The 22,092-nt window shown below is 44.0% G+C and overlaps 2 protein-coding genes across 2 annotated transcripts; both read right to left on the reverse strand.

The window, feature by feature from the left end:
* Positions 1 to 69: 69 nt before the first annotated feature.
* LOC306706260 (D-serine dehydratase) lies at positions 70 to 5,345 on the reverse strand. The gene is made up of 10 exons (XM_079173260.1): positions 5,313 to 5,345; positions 4,122 to 4,277; positions 3,029 to 3,158; positions 2,078 to 2,228; positions 1,809 to 1,989; positions 1,152 to 1,270; positions 922 to 1,048; positions 597 to 659; positions 409 to 514; positions 70 to 313 (listed from the first exon to the last, which is right to left on the reverse strand). Exons 2-10 carry the CDS (start codon positions 4,265 to 4,267, stop codon positions 224 to 226), a joined length of 1,113 nt encoding a protein of 370 aa, XP_079029386.1. The 5' UTR covers positions 4,268 to 4,277; positions 5,313 to 5,345; the 3' UTR covers positions 70 to 223.
* A 776-nt stretch (positions 5,346 to 6,121) lies between these two features.
* col6a2 (collagen, type VI, alpha 2) lies at positions 6,122 to 20,519 on the reverse strand. Its single transcript, XM_079173259.1, has 32 exons — positions 20,341 to 20,519; positions 18,120 to 18,211; positions 17,869 to 17,969; positions 17,599 to 17,742; positions 16,259 to 16,621; positions 16,144 to 16,164; positions 15,986 to 16,051; positions 15,796 to 15,894; positions 15,651 to 15,677; positions 15,437 to 15,463; positions 15,280 to 15,324; positions 15,048 to 15,101; positions 14,895 to 14,957; positions 14,737 to 14,799; positions 14,556 to 14,609; positions 14,434 to 14,469; positions 14,279 to 14,341; positions 14,077 to 14,139; positions 13,901 to 13,963; positions 13,760 to 13,822; positions 13,614 to 13,664; positions 13,428 to 13,526; positions 13,280 to 13,342; positions 13,050 to 13,085; positions 12,914 to 12,959; positions 12,674 to 12,826; positions 12,457 to 12,551; positions 10,892 to 11,073; positions 10,619 to 10,797; positions 10,469 to 10,507; positions 8,084 to 8,418; positions 6,122 to 7,180 (listed from the first exon to the last, which is right to left on the reverse strand). Exons 2-32 carry the CDS (start codon positions 18,193 to 18,195, stop codon positions 6,911 to 6,913), a joined length of 3,039 nt encoding a protein of 1,012 aa, XP_079029385.1. The 5' UTR covers positions 18,196 to 18,211; positions 20,341 to 20,519; the 3' UTR covers positions 6,122 to 6,910.
* Positions 20,520 to 22,092: the final 1,573 nt, after the last annotated feature.

Here is a 22,092-nt window from a genome sequence, read left to right on the forward strand (position 1 = left end):
ACACAGCTAGGTGGCTTTGATGAAATGATCAGGCGACAACATAGTCCAAAAGCTTTTTACTATTCAAACCCTTCAAATACAACATTTGGAGAATTGGTCTACAAAAAGTAGTAGGTGTTCCTTAATCAGTGGTTTTATAACCTCTACACTTATATCCATCTATATATCTATCCACGAGTTGCTCTGAGAATTCCTTCAACCCGTGTTCATTGAGCCAGCTAGTTCACCACCCGCGTGTTGGTGTCCACTTCCCCAGCAGACGGCCCTCAGAGTGCACATAGTACATGGGATGCATCATCGCAGTGGCACACGACTGTAAAATGAACAGAGACCAGGTCAAACAAGAGTCGAGTGACACGATGAAGCTGACACAGCAGTAACACACGCTCCACATTGAACTGTACTAACATGGTAGGGGATCAGTGTCAGCAGGGAGCCCAGGGGGTATTTGCTGTAGTCCAGCGGTCCTGAGATGGGCTCCACTCTACCGTGTTCCTGGGTCATAGATAACAACCTGGGGGGAAACATATTTCATCAGAACTTCAGTCACACATGAGTTAAGTATAAAGATGAGAGACAGGAGTAGATGACTTTACTTGAGGTCCGTGTGTCCTTCAATCACAGCATATCCAGTGGGAAGTTTTCCGGCTCCATCTAGACTGAGAGCAGCGACCACAAATGGGTTTAAAGGAAATATCAAAACAATAGATAGCTGCAACGATGAATAAACACTGTGATTTAGTGTTGATTAAATGTATCCTGTTGGGGAGCATCATTGGTCATTTGAGCGGAAATAAATTGAAACAATTATTTTTGCCCTCAGACTCCTTCCCCTACGGTCATTTAAGTATGCTATCATACATCACTCAGGATTATGTCAGTTTAAAACAGTAAGCAGGTAAACAATACTGCTGAAGGTACCTGAGTCCACTCCATCCACAGTCAATCAGGAGCTGGTTCCTGTGAGGACAGTGTCCGATGACTCTCGTCAAAACCCTCACAGCCACATCCTCCAGACAGCACGAGCCAATCACCGACTGCTGCACGTCTGGAAGACAGCCACAACAAAAAAGACAACCGGATTCATCTGCCTGAACAAATAAACAAACTGGTGCACTTATACAACGACAGCTACATCCATACACACACACCATAGAAGCAATAGTTTCCAGGATGCACCTCGCTGAGCTGCGCCATGTCTTTGACTGGGTGACTACAGGAAGGGGTGGAGCCAATGCTGGACTTACAGGTGATGCCGGCAGCCTTCAGTCTGCCAGAGAACAAATCCAGAGAAGTTTACAGAATGATTCTACGAAGACAGCATTTCATAGGAACAAAATATAATAGATTATGTGAGTAGGTGCGCTCGTCTTAATGTGATAACTGCCGATAGGTAATACAACATAAATCTGCATTTACATTTTAAGTGACTTGGGGGCAGTGCAACAAGCTGCATGTGCAATTGGAAAAAGGTTGACAGTGTCATTAAGCAAACTTTCAAGTCGTGTTAATCCAAGTCTACATTTCTGACAAATCAGAAGTTTAATGTTCTTTCTTGTTAACTGAACTTTCTTCTACAATCATAAAACAACAAGACTTTTGTCAAGCAGAGAACGTATAATTGGACTACCTTCAAAAACATGTACACGTGTATATGCCATTCAAAAGTAAACCAAATTATATTTATTAAAAAATGTGTACCTCAGAAAACATTGCTTGTATTATAATCATTCTCTGTGGCAGGTTAAATATGACATAATTGGCCTCTACTTGCATTTTACTGTCTTTCTTTTTTTTTTTTTACATACTTTTCCATTAACTGCAGAGTCAAGTCGGTGGTTTCCTGTGCGACAGCCTGTATCTGCTCCACTCCTCTGCAGTTATAGGTGTTCCCACAGTGAGCGTACACTCCTGTGAGCTCCACGCCCGCCGTCTCGGCGATGGCCAGAGCCAGTCTGAGCGCCCCGGCTTCTGAGTGCAGGACACCAGCTACGGCAGAGAGCAAACAGGAGATCAACAGGCGCTTCGCCTTCAGCAGCCCATGATGAGCCGTGTCCTGGTTTCCCTGCGTGTTTACCTCTCCCGTTGCCACAGTCGAGTTTGAGCCAGACGTGCCACAGCCGACCGTCTTTCAGTGGTCTCCTTTTGAGCTGATCAAGAGCATGAGGATGATCCAGTAGCACCTGGAAGAGATCCAGCCTCTCCGACAGTGCTGCACAGCGCTCCACCTATGAGCACACACACACAGACGTCAGTCAGGGGGATTATTTGGAGCAATGTTGGGAGATGAGACCTAAAAAATAGAAAAGCTATGAGTAATGATTTCAGATTTACGTTAAGTACACTGACCGGCATTATGGGCTGGAAAATCAATCGATCACCATTAATGCTTAATGTTCCAGGGCCAAGCTACTCTGCATGCTGGCTCACTGGTACACAACAGAGCGGTCATTAATTAATTAATTACATTAGCCCAAATGTGTTTTTCCTGCTGTAATGTGTGGTGTGAAAAAGCAAAGCTATTTCTCAATTTGATACTACATAATACTAGTAAATAAAGTATGTACTACATAATAAATGTCATACAGTAGAATACTACTGTCTATTTGTAGTTAGCGACTTTTTTCAAATAAATAAAGCGACATGTTATTTCCTACATTTGTCATTACATCTGTTGTTTTCCAAGATCTACAGTACATGTAGCTGTTTCACGACCACCTGCAAGTTATTTTATTGAGATACAGCTGTGAGCAGCTCCTCCATCACCTTTGTGCACACACAGTTTGACTCGTCAGAGTAGAAAAAGCAGTAGGAAAAGGCGTAACAGTGTACAGCGAATACAAGGACCCTAAAACTGAATTCAGCAGCTAAATGGAATTAAGCCAACATTCATTTTTACATTAGATCAGCGCTTTAGCTCCTGTGGCACTGTCAAAGTGTTCAAAAATCAAGTTTTTAAAATATTTTGTCACTTTTCACATATTCAAAACATTACACTTTCAAGCGTGTGAGTTTGAGTTGAGGGGACCTTATCAAAGGGAAGAGAGTATGCATAGAGGATGTCATCAAACCCGTGGTCGGCATAGAAACAGGCCTCTGCCAGTGTGGAAACCACAATGCACCTCCGTGATCCACCCGTCAAAATGTCAGCACACTCACTAGACGTGAACACAATTACACAGACCATGTCAATATCCCTTAAAAATACGTAACATTGCAAAAATAAGGCACATGGTGCCGGCATTTGTAACTTCTAGGATGGACTTATCAATTTCTTATTATCAGGCAGCTCCAATATGTCTGTTAAGACTCTCCAATTCATCCATAATTCTGTGGCACGTGTACTGACAAGAACTAGGAAAAGAGATGTTACCCAAAATGGTCAGGCAACACCTCATCTTAAAAAGCTCTTAGTACGCTGCCACCCCACTAGAGCACTTTGCTCCCAGCATGCTCTGTTTCTTATGGTTCCTAGTGTCTTCAAAAGTAGAATGGGAGCCAGAGCTTTCAGCTATCAAGCACCTCTCCTGTGGAACCAGTTCCCAGTTTTAGTCCCGGAGGCAGACATCTTCTCCACATTTAAGATCAGGCTTAAAACTTTCCTCTGTGAGATCGCTTATAGTTAGATGCTGGTTCCGGCTTGCCTTGGACCATTCTCATCTCACAGGTTGCTATGAATCATGGTTGCGCCAGGATCAAGGCTGCTCTTGTTGCCGTGGTTTTGCTTGATGCCCACTGCTACTATTATTGTCATTACTAATCATATTTCTATCATTTCTGTAGTTGTTAGTATCACTGTTGCTGTGCATCTCTGTGTCACTTTCTCTCTCAACCCAACCTGTCAAGGCAGATGGCCGCCCACCTAGAGCCCAGCTCTATTTGAGGTTTTTCTTCCCTATTAAAGGGGAATTTTTTCCTTGCCGCCATCGCCCAAACGCTTGCTCATGGGGGAATGTTGGCTCTCCGTAAATGAAAGAGAATGATCTAGACCTGCTCGACATGAAAAGCGTCATGATGAGATCACTTTAGTTGTGATTTGGTGCTATTTAAATAAATGAACTGTGTGACAGATATGTATGAATGTATTGAGTGAGTGTGTCTCTCTGCGTCTGTTTTCATACAGGGTTTTGTGGGTCTTCATGTGTGGCCGAAGCTGGACCCCCAAATTCTGACAGCGTTCAATCATCCTCTCTGCATTTCTCTTCACTTTGTCCAGATCCACCACCAGAGCCGGGGTACACAGGGCGGAGAGGGCCTCTCCCTCCATACTGGCAGCACTGGAACAACACACACACACACACACACACACACACACACACACACACACACACACACACACACACACACACACACACACACACACACACACACACACACACACACACACACACACACACACACACACGGTTCACATACTTCTCGTGCAATTAAATTATTGTGCATGATTACCTTCGACATATAAACTAGTGCAGGGGTGGCCAACCAGTCAGAGACCAAGAGCCACATTTTTTACTGTGTTACCGCAAAGAGCCACATCATACACATGGGCACACATGAACATCACCCTATCCCTTCCTCACACACACACATACCTTTGCTCAGCCAGATTTATTGTAAATGTCACACACCAATATGATAATGACAGAAATTGACTCCTAAGACCACAGGCCAGTCATTTTCAACAATGAACATTGTGTACACCAGGGGTGTCAAACTCATTGTCGCTCTGGGGCCACATCAGCATCATGGTTGCCCCCAAAGGGCCGGTTGTCGGCGGGGGGGGGGGGGGGGCGGGGCGGGGAGGGTGGCTGCTGCTGCTGCTGCTGTCACATACGCTGGTGGAGGTGTGCGCGGCGCGTGCGGATCGGGGAGGAGCTCCGCCTTGCGCGATACAACGGATATTTGTAAATTGTCCGACTTTTACATTTTTACTTAAAGCGGGGCTTTCAAACAGTCCGTCTCGGCGTTAAATGGGTCGACGAGGAACGTAATCTGTGGCCGCACATGCGCGTTTGACGAAAATACCGTATTTAACTCAAGCGAAGCGAACACGAACATTAAAAAAACACAAATACAAACTTCGATATGAACGTAAGAGCCGCATGAAACCGGGCAAAGAGCCGCATGCGGCTCGCGAGCCGCGGGTTGGCCACCCCTGAACTAGTGGCAGTGACACATTCTTATGGAAACAAACTAATGGTATGTTATATATATATTCTTTACTTTCCACTCACGACTTATCAACATTTTACAAATTCTTCAATGCATCTTAACAAAATTGAATTGTAGACTTATCTCTACGGATGACTTACCGCTTGGCAGTGATTCTTGCAGATACGCGAAACGTTGTGGTCACGTTACTCTGGTCTTCCGTGCGTTACGGTGTCCTGGAGTGGTCAAACCTCCTGACCGGATGCGGTAACTATTATCGAGCATCTTTTTTGACTCCTTTACTTAAGTGAAAGGAACTATACCAAGTGTAAACGCAGCTGCACGCAGACTGATCATCATGCAGAATGGCCCATGTCAGAATGATATATTACTGGATTATCATGTGATAATGTTTACATAACTAAAACGTTGCATCTGGCAAAGGTGGGCCTAGTTTGAATTACTTCACATACTGTTGTATAGCTTTGATAATACATCATCATTTATTAGTTTATTTGACATAATGTTTGATGTTTTGTATTATTAACCAGAATCTGCAAATTAACTAATAACTGAAACAGTCAAATACGTGTAATATAGTAAAAGTAAATGTTTAGTGTAGTGTAGATCATCAGAATTGTGTTATGAATGAGTCGTCTGAATACTGTTGAATTGTCTGCTTTCTGTTTCTCTGTACAGCAGAGGGAGCCAGATGCACAAACACCATGATGTCATGGATCAAAGAGATAATTTCTCTCAGGCAATTAAATTCATTCGAGGAAAAAATATTTTGTATCATGGAGTGGATATAAATATCCAAAAGGATGAATCGTATAATGTATGTTGGTGTTATGGACGTGTTAAGGTTACCCGCTAAGGTTACAGTGATTTAATGGCAAATTGCACTTGGATCAAAAACATAAAAAGACACATCACACATTATTCTATCTTGGAAAGACAAAAGACAGTGTTGGGGTCACCACATTACGCTTTATTTGGAATTCATGTATACAGATTGGTTTATGTATATTCATGTCTGTGAATGCATGTGTAGTTACCTACAACATATGCACGTGCGTTTGAGCGATTATTGTGTGGCTGAGTGTGGTGCATTTATGTGAGATTTTTGTTTTCCCCTGGAGAAGATAAGTGTACATGTACATTCTTTTTTTAATCCCCTGAACAAATTTAAGTAATTACAGCATAACACAATGTAAAAAGGTTTCCAGAACCACTCAAATGGCTTTGTCCTTTATTTCTACTTTAGCACCTTTAATGTAAATACTGACTTTGTGAAGACACACTGTGAGGGGGTGGGAGAGAGAGAGAGAGAGAGAGAGAGAGAGAGAGAGAGAGAGAGAGAGAGAGAGAGAGAGAGAGAGAGAGAGAGACTGCAAACAAAACTGTTTCGTACACATTCAATAATCACACACCTCTCTTCTGGGATACTTATGAGTGTCTTTGGCTGGAAGTGCTGACCATAGATTTAGAATGAATAGAACGATCAAGTTAAAAATGATATTGCATGCCTATGTGTTTGTGTGCTGGTCCTACGTGGATTGTTTTGGCTTTTGTAAAATAATCTTCACCCATAACAACGGGATATGTAGCCGCCTCAGTGCCTAACATCCAGTAAGGTTTAATGGTCACAGAGGTGTGTTGATGGCTCTGCGTGTGTTTACGTGTACGCCGGAGGAGCTGGCCGTTCGCTCATACTATGGGTTCTAATTCTATGGTGCAGAGCGTTACAGTTCCTCACTTAGCATATCCAGCGGACGAAGCGCTCAAAGAACGACGGTTTGTTCAGCATGGCGTAGTCAGCTCCTCTAAAGATGGCCGACATGTCCCCTAGCGACACCTTCCGCAGCACCTCTTCGTCTGTGTCCGTCCCCATGGCGATCACCGTGGGGACGCCTTCAGCGCGCCTCATGGCAGACACGCCCTCCTCCAGCTGCTCGCTCGCGGTGATGCCGTCAGTGACGAACACGAAGGCCAGCTCGGCGTTGCGACGAGCCAAGCGCGCTCCCCCCTACAAGCACAACAGGCAATGTTCAGGGTTTACACTTTACTCCTTTAAAGAGTTAAATGAGCAGATCAATACCGCTCTCATGTCTGCACGCTTGAGCTGGAAGGCAATTCGCCTAGCTTAGCGTAAAGACAGGAAGCAGGACAAAACAGCTAGTAACACCACAAGGTGCAAGGTTCTTTCAGTTTGTGCACATTTGAAACAAATGAGAATGAGAACCAGGCTAGCAGTTCTCACGGATTCCAATCTCTAAGCGAACCTCCCTCCGTAACGCTATTTGAACGATTAGTTCGGCATTCTGGGATATATGCTTATTTGCTCTCTTGCCAAGAGACGAGATGAGAAGATTGATACCGCTCTCATGTCTGTACAGTAAATATTTATCTACAGGCAGCAGGCCATTAGCTTAGCTTAGCATACAGAGTGCAAACGGGGATACAGCTAACCTGACTGTGTTCCAAGGTAAAACATCCACTAATAAACTAATTAAAATGTTATATATCGCATTCGTTTCATCCATAGTGTAGAAATGACAATTTGTGGTTTTCCGTGGGGTTACATGCCGGACTAATTCTTGGCTGGTGGCAGTGACCTCCTGGGGTCACCAAATCACTGCATCTGCCCAAGAAATAGTCCCACACAAAACCCCTGTAAAACCACAACGTGTTGTTTTTACACTTCAGTTTTTATATATCAGGTTGTCCCAGGTGATTAAACAAATACTACGTGTACTTGTTTACAGTCTATATGCCAAGCTAAGCTAATCACCTGCTAGCGGTATCTTCATATTTACAGTAGAGACATGAGAGTGTTATTGGTCTTCTCATCTAACTCAAGAAAGCAAATTCAACTATTCATTTACATGTTTATGGCACAGACTGGCTGCATGCAAGTGTTTGTTTTTACCTGTGGAATCACCAGATTGTTGACCGCATAGATGATAGCGCTGCCCAGGGCGGAAGAGGAGTCCATGTATTTCACCCCGGCCAGCGAATCAGAGATCACTGTGAGATTGTGTGTGAGAGCGAACTCCACCCGCTGTTCTGTAGGGCTGCCATACTGCAGCAGAGCAAAGCGGGCATTCCTCTCGTCTGCCTGGCCGCTGGCCAGGGTGAGGCGGCGAGCCACGTTCTCGATGAACTCTTTGGCCTTTCGGTGGTCCTCCAGTCCCATCCTCTCAGAGCCATCCAACAGGAACACCACATCCACTGGCCGCTGAACACAGCTAGCCACTGCAGGCTCTGGAACAGACACACACACACACACATATATATAAAGTTTTATATTAGACACGGTGTTCAGTGAGCTACAGCTGGAACACAGATGCGCAGGAGTCAAAGCCAGCAAAACAGAATGCTTTAACATACTGTAGTGTAGGCTTATTTCATCCATGCTAGTTGCAGTCTAGCTGTCTGATTGCATCTAAACCTTCTCATATCAGTAGTGTGGCCTCATCAAGAAAACACTTTTTTTAGTTTGCTCTATGAGTTTATTCTCTTGAGATGGCAATATAAAACATGAATACATGTTATACAAAACAACATAGTTCACATCAGTAAGTTTCCATCACAGAGCTAACATGATACCATGACATTTGGTTAAAGCTGGTCTTTGTCATCCTACTTTACAAGCCAAGCCACATGCAAAAAGAAAACATGCACCAATCAAGGGCATAACATACAATAGTTCCTTCATTGTCAGTCCATTAACCAAACATCCACATACACCAACTTCTGACTCATATACAGTAAACTGTGTATAAAACCAGATCGTTTCCACATGTCATGGCCTTTTCACCAAGATGACTCATTCACAGAGCACAAGAAAAAAAGTAAAGGCCGTAACCATGGGTGTGTGCAAAACAGCAAAAAAAAAAAAGAAAGCCATCAGAGTGATTCAGTGAGCTCGTGATTCACAGTGGAAATGAGGCTTCATCAAAGAGCTACTGTTCACTATGCAGGAGTAACATGAATGGCTCTACAGACCAATCTGCTTCCAACAAGTGACATCCGCTTTCCATGAGAATGGAAAAAGTTCCTCCACAAAAGTAGAAGAAATGATATGTATCATATTTCTAACAGACACACTTTTCAGAAAGACAGCTCCATGTACATTGATTCAGAGATATTCTATGAGGAGAGGGACTATCACATTTAGAATTTTGGCCCATCATATAACTGTACATAAGGCTGCTCTGAAATGTTAGGACAGGGCCAGCATCATATCATTCAAGCCTTTTGCATACAGCCCATATTGCACTAGAGTTAGAAAATGCCCACAGTTTTGATAAATTCTATTCTATGTCCAGCAGTACGCTTATTAGCTATTGGCGACCATAATGGCGAGGTAGCAGTTCTAGCATATTAGCATTAGCAGAGTCCTAAGGCTTTCTCTGGGTCTCCCATAATGTCTCCATAGACATATTTGAAGGACTTGATGAACAGCTGGGTCCACTTCTGCCTGTCCTCTCCCTTGGCAAGTTTGGCTCTCTGGGCTGTGTACGCCATGGTTGCAACGCCAACCCCGTACTGCTGCTCACTCAGGGTGTTCAGCAGGCTGGTCATACCCTCCAAAGAGGTGGCGACCAATGAGGGGCTGCGTTCCTCGGCCATCGGCTTCCAGGGGGGAGGGGCTTGCCCCGCTGTGACGTGCCCTCCTGAAACAAGTGGGCGGAATAACATCGTGGGCGGAGTCCCACAGACACGACGCATCAACACAGCCAACAGAGATGCCGGAGCGACACCAAGTTGCACTCATTTGCGAAAGTTTGGTCTTGTTTGTTGGCTTTACAGCAACATTAATTCATCGCATCATAGCAAAGGAGGCGAAATGACGTGTAAAAGACACAACTTGTCTAATCCTTGACATAGCTTAAAGGCGTCAGTATGCTTCAAACAAACTAGTAGGTACCAAAGCGTTGTCCGGACACATCTGAAGGCCCAAATATTTACTTCTGTTCTGAATGACCACACCTAAAGGCGAGGCAAAAAGCCTACTGTCATAGAGAGGTGCAGGGCGTGATGAATCGTAATAATGGGGATATCAGTACACACTTTCAGACAGTCTCTCCTCAAATTCATTCATGGTATTCTACACACGAAAAGTGACGACAGAAGTTGTGTAAAGAATAAAAACAGAAGAAATTGTCGGTTTCGGAAAGATACAACATTTTTTGACAAGCACTTCGTTTTAAGCATGTTGACGCCTTAATAATGCTGGTTACTCTGGCCTAAATGCAGAAAATCTTTGAAGAGGAGACACTAAGTGATACACAATAATCTAAAATCTTACCTGATTTACAAGGGAGATCAGGGCATATGACGATGGGATCTAAAGCCAAGATAAAGACAGAATATCAGAGAAAAAGTACAGAGCGAAACAGCTTTATAATCCGCTAGATGAACGTACTGTACATCATGTTTCCTTCCACAATGAGTGTACCTGGGCAGAGCACGGTTTCAATCTTGTCGATGAACTCCTCCGCCACCAGGTCTGCAAAGCGCTTCATACCCAGCACCCTGCCATCCTTCTGGCAGGCGATGCTCTTCAGACTCTCGTTCTCCTCAATCTGGTCGAACATGTCTCCGATACCAATAGCACTCACGTCGACGCCGGGATGACTGTTCATACAAACACAAGCATTGAGATAGATCATTTTTCATCTACACAAATGCTAATTCTAAATGACCAAATACAAGCCCCAGTGCCAGGCACCTGCAGAGGTAGGTGAGCAGCGAGTCGTCGTCTCTGGGGTCGAAGCGTCCGTCTGTGATGACAACTACAGTGACGTTGGCTTTGGCCCTGCGGCTGTCCCTGATCAGGTTGTCCCAGGCGTACTTGAGAGCGGATGGAGTCCACGTTCCTCCGGCGATCCACTCCAAGCGCTTCACTGCATCCTGAATAGTGGAGAAGTGAGAATGTGAGAGATGTGTACGTACAGTGATGTGACATCACTACTGGGTGCGGACACAGAGGCAAAGCTTCCATCATTAGTTACACCATGTAAACATGATGGAATACCATTTTGAAGACATGGTCCCAGTTCGGTGGCAAAAGATCGCAGCCATGGTTGTGGAATGCACTTAAGTAAAATCAGCATATAGTTCAGTACTAGCATGTATCAGGAGCTATCTTGAAATTGACAGCTAACAATAAATATCTCCAATATAGTTGTAATCCATTTATTTGCTTTTCATAGGGAATCTATAATTAGTGTTTGTATGCTCTGTCCAGCAGTAATTGCATTAGTCACTGGTATCCATAAAGACACAAATGATAAGGTAGAATGGTTAGCGTGTTAGCAATAGCATAGTTATAGCTTGGCGGCTAGCTGTTCGTGCTTCCAGGTAGAGTTTCCCTTTATTGAATGTTCAAAATGGCCGCCTTGTGGTATGAGTCAGGTCAGTAAACCTAAGAAAATCGGCTCAAAATACAGTGTTAGCAGAAAAATGTAAATAGTATATATGACAAAATTCAAATGATAGAGATTTTACTACTCTAAAAAACGTGATTGTGTTTTACAAACACACACTTGTGTAATTAGTAAGGGGAAAGTCTGGTGTTGTACTGTCAGTAATTCCCATAAAAGACCTACACCACCAATGTGAACAGTGTTTCTAAATACTCTCTACCATACTATAATCAGCTCAAAGCCGACCGGTTCCTAATGAAGATGTAAACCTTAAAACAGATTACAAGTATGGTTTTATTTAAAAAAAAGGCTAAGACATTTTGTGAAACTACTGGACACTGTAGTTTTCAGAAAATGTATCTCAAACAGGAGTGAATACTGCATTTGATGGGGACTATTTTCAGCTGTGGATTGAGTTAAAAGAAATAATAGTGCCCATGTTCATGATCATGAAGGAACATGTCACCCAGTAAAATAGTTTGACTCAGTGATGTTTTTTAGATAACAATAAAGGTTGATGCCACAGAGGAATGAGCTTTATTCGGATTTGACTATACTGGCAAGACTTTTTAGTATTGTCAATTTATTGTTGATCTTAGTCTTTTCACAGGATTTTGGACAATGTCAAAAAATATATCACCATTTTTTTAAGGTGGGTCTACCATCTATTGCATTCCAGATTATATGTATTGGTAAATAATAATAACTGTGATCACTCTCATCTGTGTGCAGACAGCACATCTGATCTGACAGTACATCCGCCCTGATTAATTAAGACACATCTGGACAATAAACACAAAAGAACAGTCTGTGCTACATAACAAAAATAAACTTCAAAGCAGTTTGCACATGTGTTTGTGTTTCAGACCTTGAAAGCAGACAGTGAATCAATCTTTGGGTCGTCGAGTCGGATGGCCTGGAAGGTTCCACTGTGACTGTACTGAACAACTCCCACTCTTGTGCCTGGGAAAACATGCAACTGTGTTTACATTAAGTTGGCAGCCATCTTAGGAAGTTTTTTTTGTCAATGCACAAATCCTGAAGTCATTTAAGAACCACATGAGCGTAAACAAATGCATGTCTACCTGTGTCTGACTTGGGGTCTTTGGCAAGGGATCCCAATCTGTTGATGGTGTTGATGACAAAGTTCTTCTCCAGGGTGAAATTGGTCAGACCCACTGACTCTGAGCTGTCGATCACGAACACAATGTCCAGGGCTCCGCAGCGTTTCTCACAGTCTGCAGACAAATCCACAAACTGTGATAACCGGACAGCTTATCAGAGCATGTTCAGATCAGGAACAGAAACACAGCAGCTAAACTCACCACAGCAGCCACACGTTTCCCTGATGTAGTTCATAACATCACATTCCTGCAGGAAGAAACATTATATCATTATATCCGGCATGTATATCTCTGGATGCGCCAGTGATAAAAGAGTGGTTTGATGAAATGTTCTTACAGTAAGGCCGGGATCTCCCTCAGGGCCAGGATCTCCCTGTAGAGAAAGGGAACACATTCAGTTACAGTTTGGGATTGCTAGCGGATAACGCTAATCTGTAACAAGTAAACATTTGAAAACATCAGCTTAGGTTGGCATTTCCTAGCTGGACGCAATGCCCTATATTGGTGAGTTGAAAGGCCCCTGTATGTGGGTTTATCTGGTTTACAGTGCGCTTTATGTATACTTACACCACGCCCACCATCTCCTCTTGACCCTCTTAGGCCTGGCTCACCCTGAGATCCTGGCTCACCCTGTTGTGAGGAGAAAAATTAGCATTGTGTACTTGCCCTTTTCGCTCCATTAACAAAATACATCCAACTACAAGGAGTTACTCACTCCCTCTCCCGGAGTTCCTTTCGTTCCTGGGTCACCCTTTTGACCACAGTCTCCTCTGCTGCCGCGAGGTCCGCGATTGCCGTTCTCTCCTCTCTCACCCTGTACAGCAGCGGAGGAATGCTTTGTCAGCCGAGTGTGTCACTCCGGCAAGCAAATGTACTGAGACGAAGTGCGTGTGTACGTTACCGATTTTCCTCTTGGCCCAGGGTAGCTGAAGCCAGGTCTTCCAAGGTCTCCCTGAATAGAACCAAACCAAACAGTCAAGACAAACTACGGCTGAAAACAGTCAGAGGAAGACGCTAACACACTTACACATACACAGAGATGCATACCTTTGGTCCAATCTGTCCAGGTTCTCCTCGCGGTCCAGCATCACCAGGGTCACCTCTGGTACCCTATCGTACAAACCGTGTTAATGTAAAGTAGATGAAGTATCTTTTTCACATGATGCCAAATTGAGACCCGTAACCTACATTTTTCCCACCCTCTCCTGATATCCCCGGTGGTCCCCTGGGGCCTGGCAGGCCACTGTCTCCCTGTTCAGAGAGAAAGTTGATGACAGGTGCGACAATAGTGGATAGATTAAAGAGTTGTGTACGGTGTTCATATGAACATATACAAATCATACAGATAGCATGGCTCTTCTAACCTTTGTTCCTTTGTTTCCTGATTCACCTGCAAGTCCTCTCAAGCCCTCGGGACCCATTTCACCCTGAAACATAAAATCTGCATTGAGCCCCCAAGTGGTGGAGTATTGTATCTCAATGAAAGAAATTATTAGAGCCGATGCAAAAAGTTCATATGTTTCACAAATATTTCACACATGCGCAGTTGTTTACAAAGAATTGTACCTTGTCTCCCTTGATGCCATCTGACCCTTGAGCACCCTTTGGCCCATAGTCTCCTCTTCTCCCCTAGAACGCAAGAACAATGACAAAATCAATGCATGACCAATGCCGGCTAACGATGAAGTGGAGCATGATGAAGGTGAATCGGACGTTCTTACAGACTCTCCTGTGAGTCCCGCACTTCCAGGGGTTCCCTAAGAAAAACAACACAGAGGTGAGCTACAGTACATGAAGCTATATGTGCGTGAATGCATTTCTGTCTGTCTGTGATGAGCCTTACAATGTTTCCTTTAGGTCCAGGGATGCCAGGTGATCCAGAACTTCCTGTCTCTCCCTGCGGACAAAGCACCAGAGTTTAGCGTTACACCTCCAGTATTCCTCAAACCTATGTAACATGACCTCAGATCTAATATCTGTCCCAGCAAAGAGCAGTGATCCCTGTCCCTGTGTTCCGATTTTACCTTTGGTCCAGCCTGCCCAGGCGAGCCGGAGGGTCCAGTTTTTCCAGGGCGACCGGAATCTCCCTGAAAACAGGACACAATCATATGCTCACAGTCAAGCAGAGTTTAAACAGAGGTTGGATAGCTGATGGATTTTGGTTCAAGTGAAGACCATGTACCTTATCTCCTGCAGTTCCACCCAAACCGCGTTCACCGACGTCACCGGGGTGACCATCAGGACCCTATGAGGCATCAAACACACACCATAAATAGGCCATAACGCAATACAATATGGATGTATTGATCATTCAAAATCGTGTTGAATGTCATACTCGGTCGCCTGGGTCTCCTTTGCAGCCGGGAGCTCCGATGCGTCCAAATTTACCCTTTGAAGAAGAAGACAACGGCATTACAAAACTAGAGCTTCACTTCAAAATCATTCAGCCACTGTTTTAAACTTTCAGAATAGAATCAGTGTTAGTAAGTCAGTAATGTGTCAGTAACATGTGGTGTTGTGAAACTTGTGTGAAACGAAACTTGCTCCTTAAGTTAAACAGCAGCTACCTTCTGTCCATCTGTCCCATTGCGTCCTGAGATGCCAGCCACGCCCTAACAATGAAGAGAGGAAAGAATTAGAGAAGAAAGACCATACCATCACAAAATGTATGATAATTAATCGATTCGGTTGAATAGTAAATCATAAATGGAAAAAGAATCCTACCTTTTTCCCCTGAGTTCCCAATTCTCCCTGTGCGCGGACAGAAAACCAGCGGTCATTTTACATACGATCATTATGTGCTTATTTAATAACAGATTATGAGCTGTAATTTGACTAGAATTTATAATCATTCACCTAGAAAGCCAGTAATTTATTTAAAGACTTAAGTTATGCATTGATGAACTCGATCCACACAAAAGAGAAGTGCATGCCTCACCTTGTCGCCTGAAAGACCTGCTTCTCCCTACAGAGAGGAGGAAGGACAAATACAATTTGTTTTTTTACAATACAGACACAAACCAACTTCGTCAAATGTAAGCGAATAGTGAACGACGGGTATAGGTGGATGTTGAATGTCTTACTTTGGAACCGGGCTGACCGATGGGACCTTCGATACCGGGGTCACCTGGGCGACCTTTGTCTCCTTTAAGACCGGGGTCGCCGTTGTCTCCTTTGGCACCCTGCAGTCAAGGAATTCAAAGGAGAAAATGTGTGAAGAATAAAGTGACTCGTGTGCGAATCCCATAAGTGCGAGTGTGTGTGGAAGCTCACTTTTTGTCCTCTGGGGCCTTTTGGACCATCAATCCCTATTGTCTCCAGACAGGTCACTTTGTAACACTGCGTCACACAGGAAATGAAGACAAACAGTCAATGTTGATGCACTCTGAAACATGAATCTTTATGATCATTAGTTGTGTGAGTATCCTCACCTCTACGAACGCCAGATGTTTCTGTGAAGACAAAAGGAACAAGGTGTGAGCAGAAGACGCATGGATCGTGTCTCGTGTTTCTCTGTGTGTCTCTGTGGGTGTCTTTGTCTGTTACCATTGTCTTGATGATGCTGTCAATGGTGTCCGTATGTATGTCAGCTTTGCCTTGGCTCAGATCCACAGCCATGAATTCCCTCCTGTAGACGGATGCAGGAGAGTTGGCGATCTCCCTCAGCCCCGTCTCTTCCACGTTGTTGGATGCCGCAACGGCAAATATGTGGATGAGATTATCGCGAGCTTTCTCTGCTGCCTCTTTGATGCCCCCGCACGGTTTTCCGGTTACATGGCCGTCGGTGATGACCACAGCGAATCGGAGGGCGTTGGGGTATGTGGGTGATCTCAGCATTTGCTGCGTCATGTTGCCGAGGGCGCAGTCGATGTAGGTGCCATCACCCAGGTATTTGATTTTCCTGAGGTTCTGGAAACAGCGTGAAACGAGTGAGACTTGTCAAGGCTGGATTACAAATTGGGAAAAGCAGGCAACCGTGCAGGAACCCAAGACCCTCAGGGCCTCTGAAGATATCAGGCCACAGCGATTTAGTCACCCAAAGCAGATTTACACAGTCTTGATCTTCATTGGCATTAATAAGGGAAACTAGTAAAAAAAAACTAGTAAACTAGAAAAAAACAAAACACTGAAGACGCCAAGTCTGCACACATTTGGGTCTGCAGTCCTGAATGTTTTCCCAAAAGCCCTTAATCCTTTAGGTACATGTAACATCAAAAGTAGCAGGTTTGTCAGACAAACATTCATTCTGTGAACTCTGCTCCAGCGTAGTATAAAACCCTATGTTATGTAACTTCCTCAACATTTGTTGTGTTGTGGTTTCAGAATGATGAAGACAGCTTGAGAACAATTAGATACAAAATGATGTCGGTTCTACAGAATGATATTTTGTTTCCTTTGGCAACTATCATGCTTTTCCAAATTGACATATAAATAATAGGATAAGATAAGGTCAAATAAGATGATCCTTGAAATGTACAGGATTACAGCAGCATAGTGGATAGTGCAAACAAGAGACATAGTAAAAAAAAGGATCAAAACAAGTATTATAAATAAGTAAATAAGTAATAAAACAGTAAATCCACAATAACTAAAATATTATACAGAATAATTGTTGTGTTGCAATATTATATATATACAGACAGAATAATTGTAGTATTGCATAGTATATTGATATTGCACAGATTTTTTGTGTTGTGCGGTCTACTCAAAAAATCTGTAATCTATTATCTCTAATGGCTTGACAACTAGTGTACATAGCTGCCATAAATGGGGGAAAGAAATCTCCCCCTAAGTTTTGGCTGAGCACCGAATTTTTGCAAAGTCGGGCTCCGCCCCTGCGTGTAGCCCTATATGTGTGTGTGTTGGCGTGTGTGTGTGTCACTCACAGTGATGAAATCGTTCTTGGGTGCGATGGGACTGAACACCTCCGATTTCCGGGAGAAGTGCAGTCCACCGGTCTTCCAGTTGACTCGCACAACACCATTGATTTCAGCATCATCCAACCGCTCTGCAAACTTCTCAACGAATAGCTACAACAACAGAAGGCACAACACATTATTTAGCATCCCACTTGGTCATTTAAGGATGATGACACTATGAAACAGGGATATCTTGTGTCGAGGCTTAATTGAAAAGTATGCAGATAAACAAGGAACCTTGATGCTGTCCACCAGCGCTCCAGGGGGCGACTCCTGCAGGGCAATGGTCTCAGATGTGTCAATGGTGAAGTACACGTCTATGGCACAGTCATTTTTCTCTGGAGGGAATGCAAACAAAACACACGTAAAGCCTCCGTGGAAAATTGCAATGCACTCAAATAAGCAAGATGAAAAGTTCCATGGCATGTCACTAAAACTGTGTCAACATATTAACCTGACACCAAAGGGTTCAGTTTCATGGCACTCACTGCTGCACTCTGTTTGCTGGCCGTGAGTCAGGGCTCCCAAAAGAAGACAGAGCGCGATGACCTCTAACCCCAGCATCTTCCTCTTGTCCTGTCTGACGCATAAAGACACAAGACGACACACAACTGAGCAAACAATCTGTTTGATTTCTCACTCTATTCCTCAAAAAACAATAAATAGATCAAAATAAAAGTCATGGAAAAGATTAAAAAAATGCAGGACAAACACTGAATTGCAGAAATGGAAAGACATTTATGTGACTAACTTAATTAAAGCCAAAATCAAGAAATAACTTGTGAATTGTGAAGCTGGTTATTTTTGCTGGCTGTAGTCTAATATTACTGAATTTTCTTATCATTCCACATACTGAATGATTTTTGTCACATAGTGAGTAGTAGTAGTTGATTGCCAAAGTGATTTGCAAAATCTGGATTCTGCATCTGGTATCAGTTGAAGCTAATTGTACAAGGAACAGTCCGCTCACGGTTGCACAGGGAACAAAATGGCCGCCACAGAGCTATGAAACAGGTTTGAAAGGATCAGGGGGCTGAACATGGCTCTTCTCTCTTGTGTTAAATGGTGGAAATGGAGACGACAGAAGTTGGAAGAAGTGATAGATCTCACCTTAGGCTGACATTTGCCTCATTGTGGATTATTCACCTAGAAACCGGAAAAGGCCTAAATATGCTGCCAAACTTCAGCCGTAACCAATGGGACTTCAATCAGATCCAATATACACAAGCCTAAGTACTTGAAGAACTCACTGTTTCGCCAAATGAATCCTATAAATCTAAGGCTAAAAATTACAGTAATTATACTAACTAAACATAGCATCTCCTCCTCTCAAGTCAAGGACAATGTGAACAGACATGACATTGAGTGATGACACAAAATGAACACTTTGGATGCATTTGGCAGCAGTGAGCAGGCTGCTGATTGACTATAGTCAGACTCACATTTAGTTTTTAAACCACAAGATTTCACAAGGCCTCAGTCTGCTGCCCTCCAGAGGCGTTCCCTTCCCTTACAGCCAACCTCTGTTCACCGGCTGTTTTAGATGGATTAACCCGCACATTGCTCCTTATTTGTGATTTGGCTCAACATAAATTGATATAGGGATATCCATTATGTAAATTCTGACAAGACAGGTAATCGTGCAGGACCTGTCTTATTGGCCTTGTTATCCCAAGAGTGCATATTCTATAACAAATTATTAATCAGATTACCACAAACAACTAACACACACACACACACACTTGATATGAGGCCTTCAGGGCCCCTGCGGGTCAGGGCCCGGGACAGTGCACACTCTGTCTGATTAATAATCCAGCCCTGCTGGCTATGTCAACAAAGCCTTCGATCAAGTGTCTTTCCATCACATCAACTCCAAAAATCTCCACCAGATCTGAACCAGCAAGTGTCCACCACTGGACCTGCCAACTGATGTACACTGCGGCATGTCCTGCTGTATATTTACACTGTAAAATAAGAGAATCCTCTCCCTCTTGAGAAAAAAAACAGTTTATGATGTAATTTTCAACGTAAGGCCAGCAATTTGCCTTAAAACTATAATTAAAAAAAAGACAATTCTCAAAAATGTAATGTGATTTTAAGTAAAATAACCTCACACCTGCTGGCAGCTTTAAAAAAATAATAATCTATTTACAACTAAGGAAAACAATACTTTCAGACACACCATTCCCGGACTACTTTAACAAATTCAAAGTGCACAGCAACCGACGGACTAGTCAGCCACGCGCTTTGCTGTGGCTCCCTCTGGCGGACTGACAGCTGTGAGCTGCGGAGAAGTCGCTCCTGCAGATGTTCCCACTCCTTTCCCTCTGTCCTGACCAGGGGAATGAGTGTGAGTCCCCGACAGCCTTTCACCACTGCACAGGTCAATACCATGCAAAAGAAAACATGCAGAGATAACAGCACAACTGAGAGAGCCCATGTTCTAGTTGTGTTGTTGTCATGGGCAATTTGTTTATGGGTTTTGAAGGACTCAAAGTTTATTCTCGCAGCAGTTTGGTTTGCTGAGAAAAAACCCTCATTTATGTTGATGAGAGTAAGTTTGAAGACATGCAAAGAGACAGAGAGCGAGAGACACAGAGAGCCAGAGAGACAGAGGCAAAGACAGGCAGAACATCACAAGGGGAATAAAGGAGATAGAAGGAGGGAGAGAGAGATTGGCACATTGCTGTGCGTAAAAGTGCTGCTTACCCGAACTTTTTCGAACAACTTCAAAACGTAATGAACTGCTGATCCTCTGTTGATTAACTCCTCATCTCAACAGGAGGGAAATACGAGAAAAAAAAAGAGAGACACTGGAGGTAGAAAATGGGAAATAAAGCCCTGGATGCGCGTTTACTTCGCAGAAGAGCCGTCCGTTCGCTCTCCTGTCCCGGTTCAGCCCCAGAAACAGGCTCTGATCCCTCCTCCTGTACGCGCACGACGCACCCCAGTGTCCACTGCTGACCGCTTGGAGGCGCCATGGCTCCGCAGGAACCCGTGTGAGCGCGCGCACGCCTGTACCCCCAGTATCACTGCCATGAACCAGTAAAAGAGGATGCCAAAGCGCAGCTGGGGTTTTGAACAGATTGCCCATTGTGGACGATGCCTCAAACTGCTCGAACAGATTGTAATGTGGTAGTAATTATCAGGAGATATGACAACTTAACTGAGATATGACAACTTAACTGATGCCCTCAGAACACATGGGGAACCCTGGGACACTGAGCTGTAATGTCCCTGAGATAGAACGTTTAGGAGGTTTCCATGGTTAATCTCGTACATGTGGTGAGTCAGTTTGAAATAGAACAGGATAAAGAGTAGACTTAACTCCCCCATACTCATAAACACACACACACACACACACACACACACACACACACACACACACACACACACACACACACACACACACACACACACACACACACACACACACACAAATGGACCTTGCTTGTGTCTGGTGGTCTGGTTGCAATTAGAAGGCAGAGTGAGAGGAGTTTATACTCGATGTAAACACTAACAGACTGTCCATGAGTCTGCTCACGATGTTTGTAAGCATGTAGGTGCTTCAGCCGCCCGTTTGCGGGCCTATGCGTTGGTGGACACAGTGTGTGGTCTCCCTGTTAGAGCATATGCCATGTATGTACACATATCGGCATGGACACTCACATCTGCCCTGTGTGAAGGTAATGCATATTTTTTCATCGTTAGTCGCTGATCACATGTTAGAGTGTTCAATGTGCTTGAACGCTCTGATGTGGCCTGCACAGCTGCCGACGCGTTAACCACTAACACTGCCACTAATGTGTTATCCAGGCCAGGAGGCGATGTCGGGAACATGCCTCTACATCCAAGTCCACATCCGTTACATGGGAGGCTATCAGTTTCAAGAGAGTACAGGGTCATTTGAGTGAACTGAGTACGGCAGGTTGTGATGTGAATGACTGGAGACTGGAGTCCATGTCTTTGAGAATATCACATCTAAGGGACATTTGATAAAAGTGTGATCAGTCATGAGAAATTGCTGCTGCTGCACTTGCAGAAACGTGACGTATTTATACACACGAGTTTTGACTTTTTAGTCCCTCATGCGTTTTAATTGGACTTCATCTGAAGGTAGAGTGGGCTGTGATCAAGAGGTGGTCGGAGTTGAGACAGCAGTCAGCATTTTGCCAATTCCAGAGAAAAGCAGAGGAGGAGACGGGCAGCTGCTAGCCAGAGTTATTACTCTCTGAAGCTGTTCTCTCGTCTTGGCCTGGGAAGAGTTTTTCCTTAAAAAGAGAAGAAGAGAGGAGTGTAGCAGTGTGTGTGTATGCGTGTGCGTGTGATGGAGAGGGGGGGTTCTGGTCTCTTTTAAAGTGTGACTCATAGAACAGGAATGGCCTCCCTCCCAAATAAGAGTAAATCAGCCTCTGCTTCTCTCTCGGTTCCCCTCTTTCTCTCTCTCTCTCACACACAGAC

This window comes from Pholis gunnellus, assembly GCF_910591455.1.
Source record: "Pholis gunnellus genome assembly, chromosome: 14".
NCBI lineage: Eukaryota > Metazoa > Chordata > Actinopteri > Perciformes > Pholidae > Pholis > Pholis gunnellus.

What these genes read in the sequence shown, in the direction of transcription:
- LOC306706260 (XM_079173260.1), bottom strand. Translation starts at nt 4,267, where the DNA reads ATGGAGGGAGAGGCCCTCTCCGCCCTGTGTACCCCGGCTCTGGTGGTG. An exon ending in ACTCTCTTCCCTTTGATAAG is followed by an intron (nt 2,229 to 3,028) that starts GTCCCCTCAACT and finishes GTGTGCTCATAG; the next exon opens with GTGGAGCGCTGTGCAGCACT. An exon ending in CGACTGTGGCAACGGGAGAG is followed by an intron (nt 1,990 to 2,077) that starts GTAAACACGCAG and finishes TCTCTGCCGTAG; the next exon opens with CTGGTGTCCTGCACTCAGAA.
- col6a2 (XM_079173259.1), bottom strand. Translation starts at nt 18,195, where the DNA reads ATGCTGGGGTTAGAGGTCATCGCGCTCTGTCTTCTTTTGGGAGCCCTG. An exon ending in AGGGAGATCCCGGCCTTACT is followed by an intron (nt 12,960 to 13,049) that starts GTAAGAACATTT and finishes TTCTTCCTGCAG; the next exon opens with GAATGTGATGTTATGAACTA. An exon ending in ACAATCTGGTGATTCCACAG is followed by an intron (nt 7,181 to 8,083) that starts GTAAAAACAAAC and finishes TTGTGCTTGTAG; the next exon opens with GGGGGAGCGCGCTTGGCTCG.